Here is a 21,652-nt window from a genome sequence, read left to right as displayed (position 1 = left end):
CCAAGAAATTAGGTCATGTAGCATACAGAATTTACCACATTTCAAATTGAACTGATTGCACCCTGCCTGTGTTGAGTACCCCTGGCCCCTCCTTTTGCCCCCGTGCCTTTCATTTGTTGAATGAATCAGGCCATATTGTCTCTAGAGTTTACCACATTTTAGATTTAATTGTCCGAATCCATGCAGTGGTGGTTGACATGTTTCTCTGGCCCTCTTATTATCCTGTAAATTGTCCAGGGTCACTTTCAGGGTCTGATAAAAGAAATAGTTCCTCTCCCTAGAAAATAAACATATTATGCTCATACACACAGATGCAGGAAATATTGCATACAATTTCAAAGGCTTCACAGATCCTCAGAAGCCATAGACCCCAGGTTGGGTTGCCCTGATAGAGACTTGATTAGATTCTCATGGAGATATACACATCCTATCCCATAATATATGGAGGCCTGTGGTATGCTCTTGTCCTCTTGGTAGTTATGATTGGTGTTGTCAGCCTTATCTTTTTATTATGAAGTTCCCCATCAGCCTTTTACTTAACGACTTTAGCAATCACCAATTTTCATTGCCTACAATAATTCTTGATTTCATCCAGATTGAAATGGTAATTTTTCCAATTCTATCAATAACTTCTCCCTCATCAACTATTATTTACCTGAAATATGAGTCCAGTTTGTACTAGAGAAGCAAGTTCCTTATTCGAAATATTTTTGAGCTTCTTTAAAACTAGAAGTTGACCGAAAAATGAATAATAGAACACAGTGGTTTTTAGAAACTCATTACAACTTTTTCCCAGCCGAAGCAGATAACTCTGAAATAACAAAAGCAAATGCCCCAGAGATTTGAAAACTTTCCTGTGAACTGCCTAACTTAATACTCTATTAAATAAAACTCAAAATCATGATTTTTATTTTTATATCCCCACTTTTGCTATTTAAAAATGGACCTATATGCTGTCTTTCTTACAGAGAACATTCCAACAAAGAACGTGTGGGTCTCAGTAAAGAAAACTTATTACTTAGAGGATGCACCATTAGAAACACAGAGGCTGTTGTGGGCATTGTGGTTTATGCAGGTTGGTTTTCACCACTGTCTCCTCTGCGCTTTTCTACAAGTTAATATTTTTTCTACTCACTCAGAATGCAGTCTTCAAAGCAGAGAAAGGAAATTTTGTCATGATACACTTAATCATTTGTCTCTGTTTTCCCAAATGGGTTACAAAAGCAAACTAAATTAACAAAATATATTCTATAGCTACTTTTTGTGAAATTATCTGCCACAGAGATTTTAAAATATGATATTTGCTACCTGACTTTAACCTGCACATTATTCTCTGACATACTGGGTTTCTGATGCAGGCCATGAAACCAAAGCAATGCTGAACAACAGCGGCCCCAGGTATAAGCGCAGCAAATTAGAAAGAAGAGCAAATACAGACGTCCTCTGGTGTGTTCTGCTTTTGGTTATTATGTGTTTAACTGGTGCACTGGGTAAGTAAAATTTCATTATTTGCAGACATCTTTTCAGCAACATATTCATTTAAAAGTATTTTACTTTCAATAATATATGAATGTCTGACTAACATAAGGAAGGCTTTATTTGCCAATGATTTTTTCCCCTGAAATCCTAATCTCATTCTTTGACCTGAAAGCACTAAGGTTGATGATATTCAATTATACATCCATAGTACTGAAGGGACCCGGGAAGGGATTTAAGTAGAGAGAGACAGGGACAAGAGAATGTATAGAATTTTGAATTTGAATTTGTTTCCAAGAAAAATAATTGTTCAACCAAAATAAATCTTCTCATCTCTGTTTTAGAAATAAACTCTTGTATTTACATAATATAGCATCCATTTGATATTTGTGTATTTTTTGAAAGGCCATGGAATCTGGTTGAGTAGATATGAAAGTGTACTCTTTTTTCATATCCCTGAGCCTGATGGACGTGTCATATCACCTGTGTTGGCAGGATTCTATATGTTTTGGACCATGATCATTTTGTTCCAGGTAATTTCTGTCAAGCTCATCATAGAATTTTAAGATCCTTACTACTTATCCAGCTATACTTGATTTCTCAACTTTTCTTTTCCCCCTTTTACATTTTTAAAATTGTTTGGTTCTTTTTAGGTCTTGATTCCCATTTCTCTCTATGTTTCCATTGAAATTGTGAAGCTTGGCCAAATATATTTTATTCAAAGTGATGTGGATTTCTACAATGAGAAAATAGATTCTACTGTTCAGTGCCGAGCCCTGAATATCACTGAGGATCTTGGACAAATTCAGTACCTCTTTTCTGATAAGACAGGCACCCTCACTGAGAATAAGATGGTTTTTCGAAGATGCAGTGTGGCGGGCTTTGATTACTGTCATGAAGAAAATGGTGAGTGTTGGGTGTATATAAAAACCAACCTTAATATTGATCTTTTTATACCCACCTGAAGGTTTGATCATTCTAGTGTAGAAGTGCTATATTTTAGCATTGGATATTTAATCATCCAAATGAGCATTAAGCTTAATTTCCATCCCTTCAGAAGTTAGTAGGTCAAAGTCAAGGAGTCTGCTGCCACGGTTTCTTTTAAAGGCAAGTGAATTACCAATAGAAGTAGAGGCTGGGGTTCTAGGTGGTGGCAATGATATTGCATTATAGGTGCTTTTTAGAATATAATGAAAATATAAACCATATCTTAAAAAATATTTTGAAAATAATTCCAAAGGGACTACAGGCTTCCCCTAACCCCAACACTCAGCCCATAAGTATTCATGGATTCTTGGTTAAGATCACATAGTTTAAGAGTAAATAAGATGAGCTGAACTGCTGACACTGAGGAAGGAAATGCATAAATTACAAGTTTTTCTTAAATAATTAAACTTTAATTTTGTTATTTAGGAAAGTAATATTTGCTCCTATGAGAATAATTCTGAGAAGTGTTCAAAACAAGTTAAAAGCCCTACTCTCTAAAGGTTAACCACCATTAACAGTCTGGTGAATAAATAACCATCAATTTTTTTATGCATATTCCTCTATATGTGAACATATATATTTACATATTTCCCTTTTGTGAGTTAGAACATGTTACGATATATTTTGCAATTTTCTTCTTTTATTCAACAGTATCTTGTGAACTTTTTTGCAAATCAGTTCATAACATTAAGTGCATAGTATTGCATTATTTATGGTCAAGCTCAGTTTGCTATTATAACAGTACTTTCAATTAACATTACATATTTATTCAAAATATTTTGTGAGCTCCTAATATGGGCGTTAGTCCATGATTTCTTATAGCTTAGAATTTAGAGCAAGAAAATAGACAAATAAGATTAAAAATTATGATAGATAAAATAAAAGAAAATGCCTATCTCTCATGCCCAACCATAATGGGTTGAAGTTACTCTTTTTAGTCTGTGTGATTTTTATAGATACAGTTGGTACTTCATTGTCTTAGTTTGTAATTTAGTAATGAGATATTTAACTTTTTATATATCTATTGGTCATTTGAATTTCATGTTCTTTTCCTGTTTGACAAGAGTTGTTCTTATTCTTAGTATTCCGTCGGGGGTGGGGGAGGGGTGGTATCCATTAAGTCAGTGCTGATGTTCAGCTTGTATGCCCCAGTCTAAGTGGTCTGTGGCCTGCGTCCATTTTCACTTGTGCACTTGAATTGAACCGGTTGTTAATCAACCCTAATGTTATCCCTTTCTTCTCATGAAGCAAATGTTTTTCCAGGTTTGTGATTTAGTGGTTTTATTAGTTTTCTGTTGCTGTATAATGAATTGCCACAAACTTAGTGGTTTAAAACAATACAAACATACAATCTTAATGGTTTCCATGTGTCAAGAGTCTCTTGGGGTCTATCACCAGACTAAAATCTAGTTATTAGCTGGGACTATGATCTTATCTGAGGCTCAGGAGCCTGTTCTTAGCTCACTGATTTTTGGAAGAATTCTGAGTCTTGGGGTTATGGGGCTGTGGTCCTGCTTTTTGCTGGCTCGCAGCTGGGGTCATTCTGAGCTCCTTGAGGCAGCCAAACACATGGCACTGGGCTTCTTCAAGGCCAACAGCAGAACCTCTAGTTTTGATTCTCTCTCACTTCAGGGAAGGACTGACACCTCCTTTAAAGGCTTACCTGATGAGATCAGATCCATTTTGGGTCGACTTCTTTTACGTTAACTCAAAGTCAACTGAATAAGAATTGGATCACATCTTCAAGTTCCCTCTTCCTTTGCCCTAAAACATAAGTAAGATCCCATCATACTCACAAGGCGTGTACACGTGGGTATAGGAATCTTGGGGGCTGTCTTAGAGTTCTGCCTACCACGTTCTCTTAACTTTACTTAAGGAATCTTTTCTTGTTACAAGTTTTATGTTTTCTTTACTAAATATTTGTGTCAATTTTTATGAATCTTAGTAAGATTGTGAATATCATGATTTCTGCCAGTAGTGTTAAACTTAGACACCTCACCCTGCAGTGGCTTAAAAATGAGTCCATACATACACACACGTGCACACACACACACGCACACACACACACTGATGCTGAAGGGGGTGATGATAGAGGCCAGTTCTCTTAAGAACTTAATTCTGGGGAGATATGTTATTAAGTCTAAGACATATTATTTTCATGAAATGAAAACAAGTTAACCCTTTGGGGTTTTCTAGTGAAAGTGTTACTTAAGAGATATCTCCATAAAGAATATTTCTGCTTGGAAATAACCCCTTACACATATGTAATTAAACTAAACACATGTGACAAACCATTTTATGTTTTAAAACCTTGCAACTTAGAAACTGTGTCCATAGACTAAGCAGCATACAGACAACTAGCAATCCAAGAAGTACGTGTTTATTGACTATTTACTGTGTATTCTGTCCCTGGCTGGTTTGGCTCAGTGGATTGAGCGTCGGCCTGCGAGCTAAGTGTCGCTGGTTCGATCTTCCAGTCAGGGCACATCAGAGAAGGAAAACTCTGATTCCAAAAAACCTCCGCTGCCTTGCGGCATACCTCTTCAGGGGAAAGGCTAAGGGAGTAAACCCCGACAGAAAATCCGGAGCCAGAGTCCCTAAGGCGGTTTGACGTTGTAGTCAACACCGGCAACTCCTGCGGCGCACCTGAAGCCAAGCTGTATTGACTCCGTCTTTCCCTTGGACCCTTCAGCTGCGAAGAGAGGGGGGGGTCTGCTGCATGGGCAACAGCAGACCCTCCATATCACCCTGCCCAGACTCTGTAGCTTCAGCTTCACTGGAGAGGACACTCCAGCGTCATCGCAAGATGTCGATTCAACACGGGAGGAGACAGATACCGTGTCACTCCCGAGTTGGACTGCACAGCCATTCTCGGCGGTGCAGATAGACTCTTAAGAAGCTACACCATCGTCTCTCGAGACAGACGGCTGCCGACGACTGTGTATTCCAGACACCGGACATAATGATAAACAAGGCAGATAAGGCCCCTGCTCTCAGAGAGCTTCTGTTGGAGAAAATAGTCACAAATACATTAATTTTTAAATCAAGAAAAATATTAAATAGTAAAAAGTGTTTTGCAAAGAATTAAAATGGGATGATATGATAAAAATTATTTGGGGTTGGATGACTGAGCAAGGCTTCTCTAAGGGGGATGTTAGAGCCTAGATTTAAATTACATAATCTTGACCTTCAAGGGCAAAAGCCTTTCAATTAGAGGGAGCAGCTAGGCTAGCCTCAGGCTGAAATGAGCTGGGCAATTTTTAAATTAAAGTAAAGGCCAGTGAGCCTGAGTTTTAGTGGAAGTGTGGAAGAAGGAGAGGCAAGAAAGTAAGAGAGGTCAGCAGGGGTCAGGTCATTTTGAGTTATGTAAGCCAAAAAAGGGTTCAGAATTTATTCCGAGTGAATTGTGAAGCCACTGGGGAGTTTTGGGCTTTATCTTTTAGGAAGATCCTTCTAGCTACTCTGTGAGGAATGGATTGCTGAGGCGCAAGGAGACCAGTCATGAGACTATTACACTAGTCCAGTTAAGAGATGATGATGTCTTGGACTAAGATAATGGAGATGGAGAGAAGTCAAGGTATTTGGAATGTATTTTGGATGAGTAATGGACAGCTGTTGGTGATGCTTTGACTATGGGGGCTGGGGAAGAAGAGAGGACTCAGGGAGAATCCTAGATTTTTGGCATAAGTAACTAGTTAGGTACCATTTACAGAGATGGGGAAGACAGAGAAAGAGTAAGTTATCACTTACTAGTTCAAAAGTATTTATTGAGTATCTGTCAACACTGCTTTGGGCTCTGGGGATATATTAACAAAACAGATAAAATTATTTGCCCTTTTGAGGTTTATAGTAAAAATGGAAGCAAATAAGATATATAGTGTATAGATGGTTGTAAATGCTAGGATAGGATTTATAGTAAATACTGTGGTTCAGTGTGGGAAGTAAGGGAGTGAGACATGTATCAATCTGCTTGAAGAACCTCCTAGACATCCAACCAGAAGCATCAAATGAAGAATTGGATATGTGATTCTGGATTCCAATTAGAAGACAGAGTTCAAGGTATGAGTTTGGAGATCATGTGCAAAGAGATGATATTTCAAAGATGGGACCAGATGACATCATCAAGGGAGAGTATTATAAGTGGAGAAGGGAGGGAGCTTCTGCGGCAACCCAGTATTTGAGGGTTCAGAAAGAGGGGAGGTGCAAGAGAAACTAAGAAGGAACAGCCATTGTAAATAGGAGGAAAAACTGGTACGTGTGGTGTTAGGGAAACAAAATGCCATTTCAAGGAGAAAATAGTCAGCTCTGTTGGATAGTACTAAGAGTTCAAATAAAATACAGATATGTGTGATCATTGGACTTGGTGACATGGATGACCTTGACAAGAGCAGTGTCCGTGGAGAGATAGGAACAGATAGCCATGAGATTAGTTGCGAAGAGATTGGAGTGGGTGAAAGAGGGGAGAATTATAAGGGCGAAGTCCTTGGGAAGGCCAGAGGTGTGGGTGCAGATCACAAGTAGAGAGTTTGGCACTTGAATCTTTTATCCATAGCAGGAAGAGGCAAGACAGAGAGTTTGGGTACAGCTGCAGATTGGTTGGTAGATTCAATGTTCGGAAAAGAAGGGAGTTCTTATCTGATTGCTTCTACTTCTCTCCTTGTGGTAAGCTCATTAACTAAGGGTATTGGGGGAGGGGATGTTGGAGGCCAGGCTTGGAAAAGGAGGAGATGGTATGGAATCACTGTTCAAGTCAATGACTGACATTCACCTTGCAAGTGGTTCTTCTCAGGTAATGACGCAGTGTGATTTTTACCCCTCAGCCAGGAGGTTAGAGTCCTATCAGGAAGCTGTCTCTGAAGAGGAGGATGTTGCAGACACTCCCACTGACACCCTCAGCAATATGGCAAAACCCAGGGCCCCCAGCTGCAGGACGGTTCCCAACAGGGCTTTGGGAAGTAAATCCTCGAATCAACTTGCTGGGAGCTGTTCCGCTGTGGGAAGTGGAGAAGGAGCCAGCGAAGTGCCTCACTCCAGACAGGCTGCTTTCAGTAGCCCCATTGTAAGTGTGACTGCATGGCTTGACTCCTTTCCATCCATAATGAATAACAGGACATCCTCGTCATTAGAATAGAGCAAAACACTGTTGTCTTTTCGACCAGAGAAGAGACCACACAATTACAGTTCAGTTTGAGTGCCACACACAGAATTAGAAGTATAAACAGTTTCACAAATTCCTAATTTGGGGGTTACGCCTATAGTAAGAGATAGTATATCATTTCTGACCAAAAAAAAAGAAGTCAATTTCTAGTCAGGGCCAATCATGTCTGAGCCTGGAGAAGCCTGCCTTAGTATATGGACCGGGCTCACTCTCAGCAAAGCTGACCAGAGTTATCTTGTACACAGGTAAGTACATACATCTGAATCATAGGGAAATTCAGAAGCCTTTCGGTACGTTTCAAAGCCTTTTTCTTTTCTGTCATCTTCTCGTCACAGATTGGAGCCTGTGAGTACTGGGTTCATATTACTTATTTTAGAAATAGAAACCTTTGCTTTTTAAGCCATTTTTTAACACTTCTTTAATCCTCCAGAGGTTTTCATTCAATAAGTATGCAGTTCATTCTACCTGGGTTGCTGTTCTCTTAGATATTTGTATGGCTGTCTCCTTCCTGTCATTGAAGCCTGAACCAGATGTGACCCCTTCAGTAAACCTTCCCTTCCTCCCACATCCAAATACTTTCCTTCCACCACTTCCCCCCATCTCTCTGTCCCAACCTAGAAGCATCTTAAGTATTTGTGTATAGGTTAGTGTTTCACACCCCCCAACTAGAGTGTGAGTTCCATGCAAACCAGGATCCCATTCATCCTATACACCCCCTCTACTTGAATGTTCCTGACACCATAGATCAACAATAAGTATTTGTGGGATGAATGAGTTAATGAATGGATTAACGGAAGAAAATGACATAATGCTAGACACTGGGATGTAAAATGAGTAAGACATGCCTCTATCCTTCAGTTTTGTTCTAAATAGAGGAGGCAGGCATGTAAATAAATATAATCCTGTATTCATGATGCAGTAGTACTTGCTGATACTAAGTATAGTGAGGTCACAAAGAAAAGAAGGATCCACTCTAAAGGGCTAGGGAGGGATCAAGAAAGGCTGCAGAAAAGAAGTAGAACTTGAATTGGGATTAAACTAATGAGTAGGGGTTTCAAGAGTAGAAAAGGAAAGAAAGGCACCAGGGGCAGACAGCGAACAGTGAGTGCCAAGGCTCAGAACCAGAGGACAGAAGAACATCATGTGGAGTAGGAATTGTCAGTGTGTGGTTATTGGCCTTTGTCTTTTTCCCTCCATGTCTATGGTATTTAAGAATCGGAGGAAGCCAGGCATTTGTGTCCATATGTAAACCAAAGTGGCAGAGGTGGAGGTGTGGGTCCCTGGCATGAGTGATGATGGCAGTGGAACTAGGGGAAGAGGGCACAGCCATTAGAGCTGTTTGGTCAACTTGATCTCCAGCATAGAGTAGCTTTGTCTATTATTAAACCATGGACGTTTTAGCTTTTGCAAAACAGTTAACATAGGTATCTGTCACTCTGTTTGAAAAGAAACTTAACATTCAGCATATATTAAGGCCACCCAAAAGCTTCAGCACACATTCCTAGAGGGCAAAGAAGAGTCTTGGCTAGTGTTTGTTTAATTTGGACTTAAAGGGAGGAAAAAAGAAAGTAACCTGAATACGAAATCTGCAGCCTGGTAGGAAGGCATAATATGAACCATGAGGGAAATCTAAAATTTGAAATAGATAATAAGATCAGGACAAAGATGTTGGACTCCCACCATGAAATCAGATAAAGCTTTGTTTAATTATGGGAAGCTGTCCCCATTATGCTCTGCATTCTCTAATTAAGAATATAAATTTTCTCTGCATTTAAAAAAATGTCTTTCTGAGGCCAAGCGACAGGGGTTTATGTATTTGTTTTCTAAAGAGTAACATCTTTTTTAGTCTGTTTATCTACGGCCTTCTTTATGAAGGTAAAACCAGCAAGTGTTTGATAGTGATGGACAACAATAAACTTTTTTTTTGTTTATCCACATGCCAGATACTGAGTTAGGGATCCAAAGATCGATATGGCTTCTCCCTTAAAGGAACTTAACAAATTATGGGAAGAGAAGTACATGTGCATAGAATCTTTTAAAGCAAGGTGGTGTGGGCCTGATTCTCGAAGTAATAGGAGTTCAGAGAAGTCAGAGACTGTCCATCACAGAAAAGAAGACCCAAAGTCAATTTTGTAATACGGGTCTCAGTGAGGAAGATTTGGATCCTAGGGAAAATGTCTGTAGCTACAGTCATATAAATCAGAATTGTATGTGGTAACTCTATACTTTCTCCTCAATTTAGCAACTAAATATCTTAGTCACTAGGGGTTGACTTATTTTACAGAGACCAACTAAAGTGGAAGAATGCTCCTTTTTCACTTTGACATGGATCTTTCCTTAAATCTTCTTTTATATATTGTTTTATGATGCTTTTGGGCCTTATATGCTCCTGAGTTTCTGGATTTTTCTCAAATTTCTTTTGATGGTTCCTTTTGTAGATACAGTGTTGCTGACCCCAGCTCTGATGTTTCTTATATTCTCATTGTCATGGCACAGGCTGTCGGCCACACTGTCATCAAATCCCCCAGATGATGTATTAGATTGATTTACATCAATAGCATTTGTCACAAAGCCGTACATTACAAACCTTTCATTAGTCTGAGATGGACTTCAGAATGCAGTCATCTTTATGTTTTTAGTCAATGTAGAGATCATTGGTACAATGAAATTAGTATTAACTTCTGAGGTCTCTCACTCAATCCCAAACATGTTCCATAGACCAAGTGTCTCTAAGATACAAAATTTGAGAAGCCTGCTCATACTAGCTTCTTCTTGGAGATTTCCAGTACCCATTAAGCTCTCTGAGAAGTGCTGCAATAAAGACACCTGTTTAATTTAAACATTTCTTCAACTTATTTTAGTATGAAACTCTTGGGGGGCAATGCTTAATACGTATTCACATTCTGACATGAATGCCTCTGGAAATACTGCTCCAGGCCATGAAGTCTCACAAGCACTACATGACAATATAATCTTAGGCCTTGACAAAGTTCATGCAGCAAGCTTCATAGGCATCCCTGGGTTGACTGAGCATGAGTGAGAAGTCTCTCAAGCTTTACCACTCTCTTCTGCTGACTTTGAGGGAAGGTTGTTCTCCGGGTACCAAGGGTCTAGCCCAGAAATCAGCTCAGCGTTACTATGTTTGAGACTTGTGAGGAAATGTGGACCACTCATTCATGAACAGCCACCGGGTTACAGGTGCCTATGAATTCCATCAAACTGCAGCAAGAGTCAAAGTTTGCTAAGTCCTATACCACAGGACAGCACATAGAGAGATGTGTCTGAATAGAAATGTAAGAATGTTTTGCAAGAGTGGATAACTTGGACCTTTAAAATACATTGTTTCGCTCAGCATAATATTCTCCAGGTCCATCCATGCTGTTGCAATGGTAATATTTTCTTCTTCTATTTTATTTTTTATGGCCGAGTAATATTCCATTGTGGAAATGTACCACAGTTGTTTTATCCACTCATCTACAGATGGACACTTGGGAAGTAAGCCAGTCAGAGAAAGACAAATACCATATGATTTCACTCCTGTGTGGAATTTAATAAACAAACTGAACTAACAAGCAAAATAGAGACAGACTCATAGAGAACAGACGACAGCTCTAGGGGATAAGGGTGGGAGGTGGAGGGATCGAGCAAAGAAGGAAAAAGGACTCATAGCTACAAACAATGGTGTGGTGATTGTGGAAGTGGAAAAGGCTACAGCTGAGATAAATGGTAATGGGGAAAAATGCAATAGAAATGGAAAAAAACTGTGAGCCTGACAACCTGCCTGAAGCTGACCATGTCGTTTGAGAAAGGAGAGGAACATTCCATTATATGGGTTCCTGTTGTGCTGGTCTCAGCCCACCTACTATTCCCTTTACTTTATACACCATCCTCGTGAGGCAGGTGTCATTCTGACCGTTATTTGGAGGAGCAAAATGTGCCTGAGAGGGTGAAGTAAGCCAAGGCCACTAGCTAGTATGCAGTGGGTCTACGAGCTGAACCCAAACCCATATGATTTCCAACCTGTACTCTTTTCTTACGAAGCCTGTGCTAAAGCTCACCAAACTCTTAAGTATAAAATACATGCCACAGTCTTCTAAGTCTAATATCACGCATCTCCATATTGTCCTTTTTCCTCTAAATCACTCCTGGTTTTCATGCATTCAGGATGCTTCACCCCCCCAGCTGTGCCTAGGACTCCTCTAGAATACAGTGGTGTTTCTGTGGGAGCTTGATTTGAAGTCCCTTTTGATTCATCTGAAAAATTTCTAAAGTAGTTGACCTTATGTCACTGGATTATAAACAGACTTCCACTACTACATTCTTTGTTAAAACCAGTATTCCTAAATAAGTGTGAGAAGCACTCTCTTAAACGAAATGGAGTATTTTGTTTTTTCAATAACAGAACTTGTTAAGAGCCAATTCATACGAAGAATCTTTAAGAGGAGGGCACAGAGTAGAATTGCTGTATATTTTTGATGATGAGAAGTCTTTTGGAGGAACCCTTAGGAATGTCTTGTAGAATGTTTCTGGGAAATGCTGATTAAATCTGGTAGCTTGCACATTGTAATTTTTATTTTAGAGGATTGATTTTTAACAATAGTAATGAATAATGCCCTCAGTTTACTAAGAGTTGATACTCATCAGTTGCTTTTGGGTGAATCTATGTCCAAAGTAGAGTTCTAGACATAATAACATATATAGCTCCGGCAGTGTGTAAGAATACACTCATTCAGCTAGATTTTGGTGAAAGGCATTGTTCCTGTCTCCTGTTCCGTGTAAGTTAATGGTCAAGGTAGACCCCATTGATATTGTACATTCTTTTTTTGTAATTAATTAATTTTATTTTATTGTTGTTCAATTACAGTTGTCCCAATTTTCCCCCATTGCTCTCCCCTGCCCTGCCCACCCCTACTCCCACAGTCAATCCCCACCCTCTTGTCCATGTCCAAGATCGTCTAAGTTTGTTCCTTGACTAGACCCCTTCTCCTACTTTCCCCTGTTATTCTCCTCTGGTCACTGTCAGTTTGCTCCTTATTTCCATGTGTCTGGTTCTGTTTTGCTTATTTGTTTGTTTTGTTCATTCAGTTCCACTTATAGGTGAGGCCCGGCTTTTGCTGCCTGGCTTATTTCACTTAGTGTACATTCTGAATTTTCCATTTTTTGGTCTTTCCCTATTCACTTTTCATGACATCTTGTACATTAAATCTTTTTGAGGAGAATAAAGTTTATTGCTTCATGCTTCACATATTCTGGTTATAAAAGCTATTTCTCATTTAGATTTAACTCAGTTTTAGATACTTGTTATAACACTTTGTCTTATTGGATCTCCAGGAAACAGATGTGGTACCGGACACCAGGCTTTTGGACAAATTTAGTCAGATTACACCTCAGCTCTTCACCCCACTGGATGAGTTTGTCCCAAATCCACCACCGGAGACTTTGTACATCATCGACTTCTTTATAGCTTTGGCAATTTGCAACACAGTTGTGGTTTCTGCTCCTAACCAACCGCGACAAAAAGTAAGGTCTCTAATGCAAACAAGGGTCACCCTCCAGAAGAGAACTTTGGATGTAAATGTACTAGTCTTATTATGTAGATGATAATTAGTAATAACAGCAGCTAATAATACCAGTTTAACATTTATACAGCACTTAATCTGTGCTCTGCACTTATAATGTTCTAAGTGATTTATTGGTATTAACATATTTAATTCTCCCAACAACCCCATGAGCTAGGTTCTGCATTACTCTCCTGTAACTTCCTATTTTACAGTTGAGGTTAAGTAGCTTGCGCAGTCACAGGAGGGTAGCTGATGAGAGCAATTCTTATAGAATGTAGCTCTGTTCATTTCACTTTAGTTTTTTTTACCAAACTGAAGCTTTCTTTCAGACTGCTGAGACCTCCAACATAGTATGCACTGCATCAAGTAAGATACAAAGTATTGGATTTATTATTATGTTTAAGGGTAATGTACTTTTTTCATGTACCATTTGGGTTAAGCTTTAACTGGACCAACCTAAAACCCAATACATCTGTAATATTCCAAAGTTCTGCAATTCCCACAAAAGCAGGATTTCTGAAGTCTATTTGTCGCTTAGAATTCATGGAAAATTCATTTTCAATTAAAAAGAAAAACTTGTTTTAGAAACTGGTGATTCACCACTTGCTGTGCTGGCTTTCTGGTGTATAACTATCTCCCTTTCACGCACATCCACTTAAAATTCAATTTGCAACACAACCCAATTAAATTTTAATTTTCCATCAGATCATTTTCTTTAGGCAACTTCAGAGGTGGTCAATTTTAACATAAAAATAATTTACTTCCAATTAAGCTTTCATTTGATCAGAAACTATATTTTTACAAGATTTCAACTAGAAAGTTGTCCCTCGAAAAATAATTACGGAATTAGAGAATAAATTGCTGGATGTTCTGTTTTCTCCCAATGTAACACTTCATATGCGTCTATTTCAAAGTAGACATCTTTTGGTGTTTTCTGCTTAAGAAATATTAGTACCTTATCCCCAAAGAATGTTATATTTTATAGCTGAAAATAAAATTTCTGTAGGCATGCAGGAGTCTTAAGTTTTATGCTATTTCAAGGTAATGATAAAAAGGCAGTGAATAGGGAGGAGCTAATTAGAATTCTCATGGAATATGGAAACTTCATTTGTGATTGAGTTCCAGTTTTCATTTCTGAGTTGCTAGCAAGCTTGAAAATTGACCATCATGAGTCCCTCAAACTATCATAAAATTAAAAATCTTTAGAAGAAAACCTTTTAAGTCCTTGGGCATTGCTGAATGAGGAAAATTTAGGATCCAATTAATTGGCCTTCATAATCTAATATGCTATTATTGATATTTAATTTGCTTAGAATTTTTCTGTTGTTATTGCTAGGATGCATACAATAAAGATGATGGGTTTTTATATATTTTAAATGAGCTCATCAGGAAAAATTGCTAATAAGTACACATACTGCTAGCAATATTAGATTGTATTTTGCTATAAGTTGTCTAATTTCTTCCTAAATGGTTGTAGAAATTCATAATGCCATCAACATTAGCACATCATTTTCATAATGGCTCTTTTTCTTTATATTAGTATTTTCTGTGGCAGATGTAAGCATGAAGCTGGCTGCTATCTATTTCAGGGAGTGGCAACTCTTTGTATCTAATTTTTTTTCAGTTTGACTCCCAAGTTGCCTTAAAATGTTTTTGACTGTATTCTTATTGAGACCATCCCAAATTCTTTCCTAGATCAGACTCTCTTCACTGAGCGGAATGCCCATTAAGTCTTTGGAAGAGATTAAAAACCTTTTCCAGAGGCTGTCTGTCCGAAGATCCAGTTCACCATCTCTTGCCAGTGGGAAAGAGCCATCTTCTGGGGTCCCGAACGCCTTCGTGAGCAGACTCTCGCTTTTCAGTCGAACGAAACTGGCTTCCCCCATGGAGGAAGAGGTCTCCCAGACAGCAGACAGCCCTCAGGGTTCTAGCAGCTCCGCCTGCCCGACAGAAACAGAGAAACAGAACGGTGATGCAGGCATCACCTGTGTCCAGGGGGATCCCCTCCCGGGACAGCCTCTGACCCCCCATCTGTGTTACGAGGCTGAGAGCCCAGATGAAGCGGCGCTAGTGTATGCTGCCAGGGCTTACCAGTGCACTTTACAGTCCCGGACCCCAGAGCAGCTCACGGTGGACTTCGCTGCTTTAGGACCGTTAACATTTCAACTGCTGCACATCCTGCCCTTCGACTCAGTGAGAAAAAGAATGTCCGTCGTGGTCCGGCACCCCCTTTCCAACCAAGTAGTGGTGTATACGAAAGGTGCTGATTCAGTGATCATGGAATTGCTCTCCACAGCTTCCCGAGGTGGGTTCATGTAGAACTGAAAGGGTAGTGATATGAAGGGCTCATAGATTAAAAGCCTACATACTTGCAATGGTTATATGAAGGCAAACAAACATATGTGTGGAGAGCAGTCACACTTGGTGAAGCAGGAAAATCTCACTAGGATTTGGTGAGAAGGCATCTTATGTTTTGGGGGTTCAAATCTGGCCTCTGTCATTAGCTGTATCTTGATAAAGTTACCTGACTTCTCTGTGTAAGTCTTCAGTGAATGGGGATTATATTACCTTGTTTATAGGTTCCTCAGAGAGTTAATGTCATACTGTATGTAGTCTATGGATAGCCTTTCCCCAGTGCTTAACAAATTATAAGTGCTTGATGAGCGACTGATAACATTATTATAGTTATCGTTATTGATGGTGTGGGAATAGTGTTTATATTAAGTGCTTGGTATTTTCCTCTCCCCAGGGAGAAAGGAACAAGGGAAAGATTAATTCTGAGGGCCCCTTTTATAAATGTGCATCTGAGATTCAAAACTACAAGGCCTTTCGTTTGTTGTGGGTTCAGCTATTATTATTTTAAAGATATATCTGTAATTAGGCAGACTGTTGGGAACACCTGTGTTTTGTTAATTATTTCAGATGGAGCCAGTCTGGAAAAACAACAGATGCTAATAAGGGAGAAAACCCAGAAGCACTTGGATGACTACGCCAGGCGAGGCCTGCGCACTTTATGTATAGCAAAGAAGGTGAGGCCGCTTAGCATGCTCCTTGTTGCTCTTGCCCGCCAGCTGATCTGAGTTAAAAGAACCAGACCTCCGCTGGGTTACACTGTTATCAGGGGCAGGATCATTTCACTGAGAAAGCAGAGGATTTCTTCCAATCTTGAACTCTCCATTCTTAACAAATGTGGGAATAGGTTGAAAGTGCCTCGCCCACCTCTACTCCAGCTGTTTTAGAACTTAAATGTAGCTTTCTCCTGCTATGACAACCTGAACACAAAGGAAAATGGGTCATCTGTTCCTTCACAAGGAATTCCACTCCATTTTTGTTTGGAACCTGACTTTTTTGCTTTATCAATGTGGTCCCCTCTCTTTTTACCTTTACAAATAACTAACCCCATGCACCACCCACCAGAAGACAGCAGAGGTGCTGCTGACTTCATCATACTTCAAACTGATACCAGTTTCTCCACTGCACCATTAAAATTACATTAACTAAGTGGAGACTCTTCCTAGCTGCATACTCTCTGATTTAATTAAATAGATTAACCCAGTTTCCTCAGATACAGTGCCTAGAATTCCCCAGAGATACTGAGCTATAGGGCCCATCCATCATCAGTGTTACATGAGGCTGATCACAGAATTCGGAAAGCTCATGACCAGGTGCATGAGGATATGGACTTGGGTGAGTGTACCCAGAGAGGAAGAATACGTGAAGTAAGTAGACGGCTTAGTAACTTCTCCAGGAGTTAGTCCTGGCAGACTCATCCTGTGGTCTGCCTCATAGCTTCCTTTTTTCCCCCCATAGGTTATGAGTGACAGTGAATATGCAGAGTGGCTGAGGAGTCATTTTCTAGCTGAGACCAGCATTGACAACAGGGAAGAATTACTACTTGAATCGGCCGTGAGGTTGGAAAACAAGCTCACCTTACTTGGTAGGTAGACTGTGTTGTATTTTCTGAATGCAGGATTTGGAAAAACTGTTGACATTTCTAAGTTACTCACCAGTTATTTTCCACTTTGATCTGACGTATGTGGTTCTGCCCACTCTGTTCAGTCTCGTCTCTGCCTACCTTCCGATCCTTTCTGTTCTGCTTCTTACCACGGTGAACTAGATTCATTTGTAGTGGGATCAGGGTGGTCGTCCTTAAGAAGGTCACATAAAAACCTAACGACATAGAGAACCAAGTCAAATAAATATGCTGGTTCAAGAGAAAAAAGCTCAAGTTTCTTGCCTGATATTGGGTGAATTACTCAATATGTGTTGTCCTTTTGATCTGCACAACAAATCTTCATTTTGTTTAGAAGGAACTTGGGCACAGAGCAGTTCAATGGCTTGTTCAAAGTCACATGCTAGTAACTAACAAAGCTGCAAAGAAACTCGGGTCTGCTTGGCTCCAGGGCCCGTGTTCTTTATCCTGCACCTGCAGCTAGACTAATGAAATTTATTTCTGTCTCTTCTCTTACTTCCTTATTTCAACTAAAGATTATACAACTGACACATCTTGTGCCAGGTTGAGCTGCATCTTGAAATCTTATGGAGCACTTTAAAAAAAAATACAGGTGCCTACATCCTGTTCCCAGGAATTCTGATTCAGTTGCTCTGCTGTGTGGCCTGGACATTTGAATTTTTAAAAGCTCTTCCAGTGATTCTAAGAGGGAGCCAAGGTTGAGAACCACTGCCTTAGAGTCTGGAATTAGTTTCTAATGTAAGCGCTGACGCACCCATAAACCAGCCTCTTGAGCCCCACCCTTCTGGGTCAGAGAAAACAGTGATGTCACTTAGAATCTGGCTAGTAGGGTAAAGGTGCCCACTGCTAAGTCATTTCTCAGTGATGATGTGAATGCTCCGGGTCCACATTTTCTCGTCTGAAATTCCAAAGTCAAAAATGCTCTGTGGGCTGAGAGCCAAAACTTGCTGGCCAGCAAAATCAAACCTGATTTGATAAGACTATTTATAAGTCTTTATTATCCTAATTCATGTGAACATTTGTATGTTTTGCTGCTGAAATATTAATATACTAGGTTATTAGATACTATAAAAAATATGATCTATGCATCATATTACATTTTTAAAATCTGCAAAGCTTTTGAATTCCAAAACTTACCTGGTCCCATTTCAGAAAAGGAAACTAGGGGCTTATACCATGAAAGAGCATTGGTAATAGATACTATGTCTTACTGACAAGAGCATTCTTTAAAATGCTGCCCTTACCCTTGGGAGTATCATGGAATTATAAAATTATAGAGCAAGGTTACATAAGTAACTGAAACAATTCCCACTCAATTTACAGAAAAGGAAGCGAGCCAGAAGGAGGACAAGTAAATTTTTATAAACTCGTTGATTCCTAAGGCTTCCTTCTGAAAATACGACTTTGGGTATGATTTTGGTCTGGATCTTCACACTTCCTTTGGTTCCCTGGAAGTTACTAGGAAGATCGGGTGGGTGGACAGATACGGTTCAGTTACAGCCGAGGTGAGCTTCAGCTGGCTGTAGTTTCTTATGCTTTGGTCGATCTTTAGGGGCTACTGGCATTGAAGACCGTCTGCAGGAGGGAGTCCCCGAATCTATAGAAGCCCTTCACAAAGCCGGCATCAAGATCTGGATGCTGACGGGGGATAAGCAGGAGACAGCTGTCAACATCGCGTATGCGTGCAAACTGCTGAAACCAGATGACAAGCTCTTTATCCTCAATACCCAAAGTAAAGTATGTATCCTGAGAGTAAACCAGTCTTTTTTGTTTTGTCACAGCCAGCGGGGCATTTGTGATTCAATGACTATTAGGAGAAAGAAAAAACTGGTCACTGTTATTTCCTTGATAATTATTTATTTTGCCCAGCAGGCCTAGCTCATACTTGGGGGAGGGTATGCTCGGTTTTCTAAAGGCTTGGTGAAACATCAGAATGATTCAGAGGTATCGTTACTGAGTAAAGGCATTAAAAGAAAGATTGTTTTAAATTTTTTTTTTTCCTCCTCCACATTGGGTGGGTTACCAGGGATTTGACAAGACTTAGCCCATAATGACAAAATACATCAATCTCTGGGACAGGAATATACCTCCCTTTCAAGTGGAGGGGAAGTGATGATTTCTATTGGAATCAGATGAATATGATTGTCCTGGTAATTCTAAAAATAGACTCTTGTGGTAATCATGCCCTCTACTGGTGATTCTTAGATAGTGCTCCTGAGAATTTTAAAGGTTTGAAGATTTAAGGGAAGGGAAAAACGGTATTTATTTATTTTTATTTTTTTATTTTTGGTTTTTCAATTACAGTTGTCCCCTTTTCCCCCAATTTCTCTCTCCCACCCAACCCACCCCCTCTCCTGCAATCATATCCCTCCCCGTTGTCCATGTCTATGAGTCATTTATATATGTTCTTTGACTAAAGGTATTTTTTTAAGGTGAAGGAACTCAGAGGTTTGGACCCAGCCATTTTTTTCTCTGTCCTCCTCACCTCTGCCCAATATCTAACACAAACATTCTAATCAATAAACAAACTTTTTTTTCCAGAAGCTTCCTTATATAGTGATATTTTAATTTTATGCATATAGTTTATTTAATTACTTTGGAAAACCTTCCTCACTCCTTCCTCACTGGTCATACTTAATCACTGGCACCTATTCTGTTACAGCAACCTGCGTCTCAAATCCTCTGGAGCTTCTCCTCTGGCTCACATCTTGGGCCTTTGTCACAGGCTGCCATTTTGGGGTAGCCATGTCTTGAGGACCAGGCCTCAGTCAATACCCAACTAGATCGCACACTTGAGGAAACAGCATTTTTCTCCTTCAATGCAGAGTAGGTTCTCTTTGGCAGTTGGCAGTGGCCCAGGGATCCATAACCACAACCATTAGCCAGTGCCCAGGGACTGAGCACAAGAAAATGCTTAGTCATTTTAATATTAAATTTAATACCAAAGGCTGGTAAGACCCAGGTTCAAACACTTGGCCTGCCAGTGGCCAGGTATGTGACCTTGGGGAGTTACCTTCCTGAGCCTTTTTCCTTACCTATAATGTGAAAGTGTTAGGGCTACATAGGCGAGATTGAACACTCTGAAGCGGTGTATAAAGTTAAGCAAAGGATTTTTAATATTGGCCAGGAGTTGGGCAGACCCTGAGCAGGTCTCTAACATGCTCCAACCTACAATGGAGTCTAAACGCTGGGCTTTTATACTGGTGCAGTCTCTTTGTTTCTTCTTTGGCGGGAAACAGCCTTAGGAAGAGGGGGCTGGGCAGGACTGCAGGAATGTCTTGGCAGTAACAGGAACAGAAATTCGCAAGGCTAAAGGTTATCTTCGACGGCAGCATAGCTCTTCAGCCAGGGACGAACTCCCTGTGAGGCAATTTATTTTCAAAGGGCTAGACATTCTGCAAAGCACAACCTTCACAAATGTTATAAACCAGACACAAGCAAGCAAATGGGAGGTGATAGAGGCTGAAGTCCTTTTAGCTTGTAAATCACTAATTGCTATAACACTCCTTCTTACATTCCTTTTTCCAAGGCCTTTTAGCAAGTCCTTGCTACTTCTTACAAAGAACATTTAAAGCCCTTACATACTTATATATTGAAACTTTTTACAGGGAATATTTGGTGCCCCTACATAATCAATGCCTATTTCATGAGGTTGTTGTAAATGTTAAAGGAGAAAATATTGTTCAGTGTCTTGCCTGGCAGATACAAAGGGTTCCGTGAACATTTAAAAGGAAACGGAATCAGTTCTTGGTGTTTGATTTTGACTTTGACATTTGTGTGAGCCTAGATTTTTTTAGGATTATGAAATTTATTTGTAAATATATAATTTATGGTAAAAGCATTTAACACTACCAATTCAAGATGTCTTTACAATGTTACAATGCATTAACTATGGACCATTCTAAATGTAAAAATTTGTGGGTTTTTTTGTTTGTTTTGTTTGTTTGAGGTAGAATAGCTATAAGGCACATAGTAGGGGCTCAGTCACTGGTATTATTTCCTCTTTTTCCCACTCCACACCCCTCAGGAGATGCTAAGAGTTAAAGAAGTTGAAGGTCATGGAGCCCAGTATGTCATTTAGGGACAGATTACTCCTGTGACATTCTCTGTGGGCCCCCTGGCAACTAATGGAATGTCTGCTCATTTCTTTAGTGTAGTCCCTCAACTTTACAAATTTCCATCAGCTTTTGTTCCTAAATTTGTAAATTGGATTATAGTAAATATAGCCACTTAGAAACTGTACAAAGTTCCCATTCTCATTATATTATTTTGATTTTTGTTTTAATATAATTATTTCCTAGATTATTTACTGCTCTGTGATATATAAAGGCCTTTTAGGATTCATTATTTAGTTTTTAAGTTTCATTTTTATTTAAAATTTTCTCCTGAGATAGTAACTTTTTATTTTCATGTTTATTAGACTTTGTAAAAGGCTGTTTTACACATGATCTCATTTGACTATTGTAGTAAATAGAGCAGATAAAATTACAATATTCC

The 21,652-nt window shown here is 39.5% G+C and overlaps 1 protein-coding gene across 2 annotated transcripts in view; it reads left to right on the top strand.

Annotated features, from left to right (window-relative positions):
* ATP10D (ATPase phospholipid transporting 10D (putative)) overlaps positions 1–21,652 on the top strand; it is an 81,636-nt gene that overhangs the window by 36,717 nt on the left and 23,267 nt on the right. For both annotated transcript variants that reach the window (XM_090266914.1, XM_090266915.1), the window contains exons 6-15: positions 969–1,075; positions 1,359–1,490; positions 1,882–2,009; positions 2,130–2,382; positions 7,284–7,522; positions 12,953–13,141; positions 14,878–15,487; positions 16,105–16,211; positions 16,993–17,119; positions 18,708–18,892. In XM_090266914.1, coding sequence (XP_090123040.1) covers positions 969–1,075; positions 1,359–1,490; positions 1,882–2,009; positions 2,130–2,382; positions 7,284–7,522; positions 12,953–13,141; positions 14,878–15,487; positions 16,105–16,211; positions 16,993–17,119; positions 18,708–18,892 — 2,077 coding nt within the window. The remainder of the gene's footprint in view (positions 1–968; positions 1,076–1,358; positions 1,491–1,881; positions 2,010–2,129; positions 2,383–7,283; positions 7,523–12,952; positions 13,142–14,877; positions 15,488–16,104; positions 16,212–16,992; positions 17,120–18,707; positions 18,893–21,652) is intronic.

This window comes from Furipterus horrens, unplaced genomic scaffold (genome assembly GCF_987537825.1).
Source record: "Furipterus horrens unplaced genomic scaffold, mFurHor1.1.pri manual_scaffold_2, whole genome shotgun sequence".
In the NCBI taxonomy this organism is placed as follows: Eukaryota; Metazoa; Chordata; class Mammalia; order Chiroptera; family Furipteridae; genus Furipterus; species Furipterus horrens.
The sequence above is the reverse complement of the archived record's forward strand: the minus strand, read 5'-3'. Positions and strand labels throughout refer to the sequence as shown.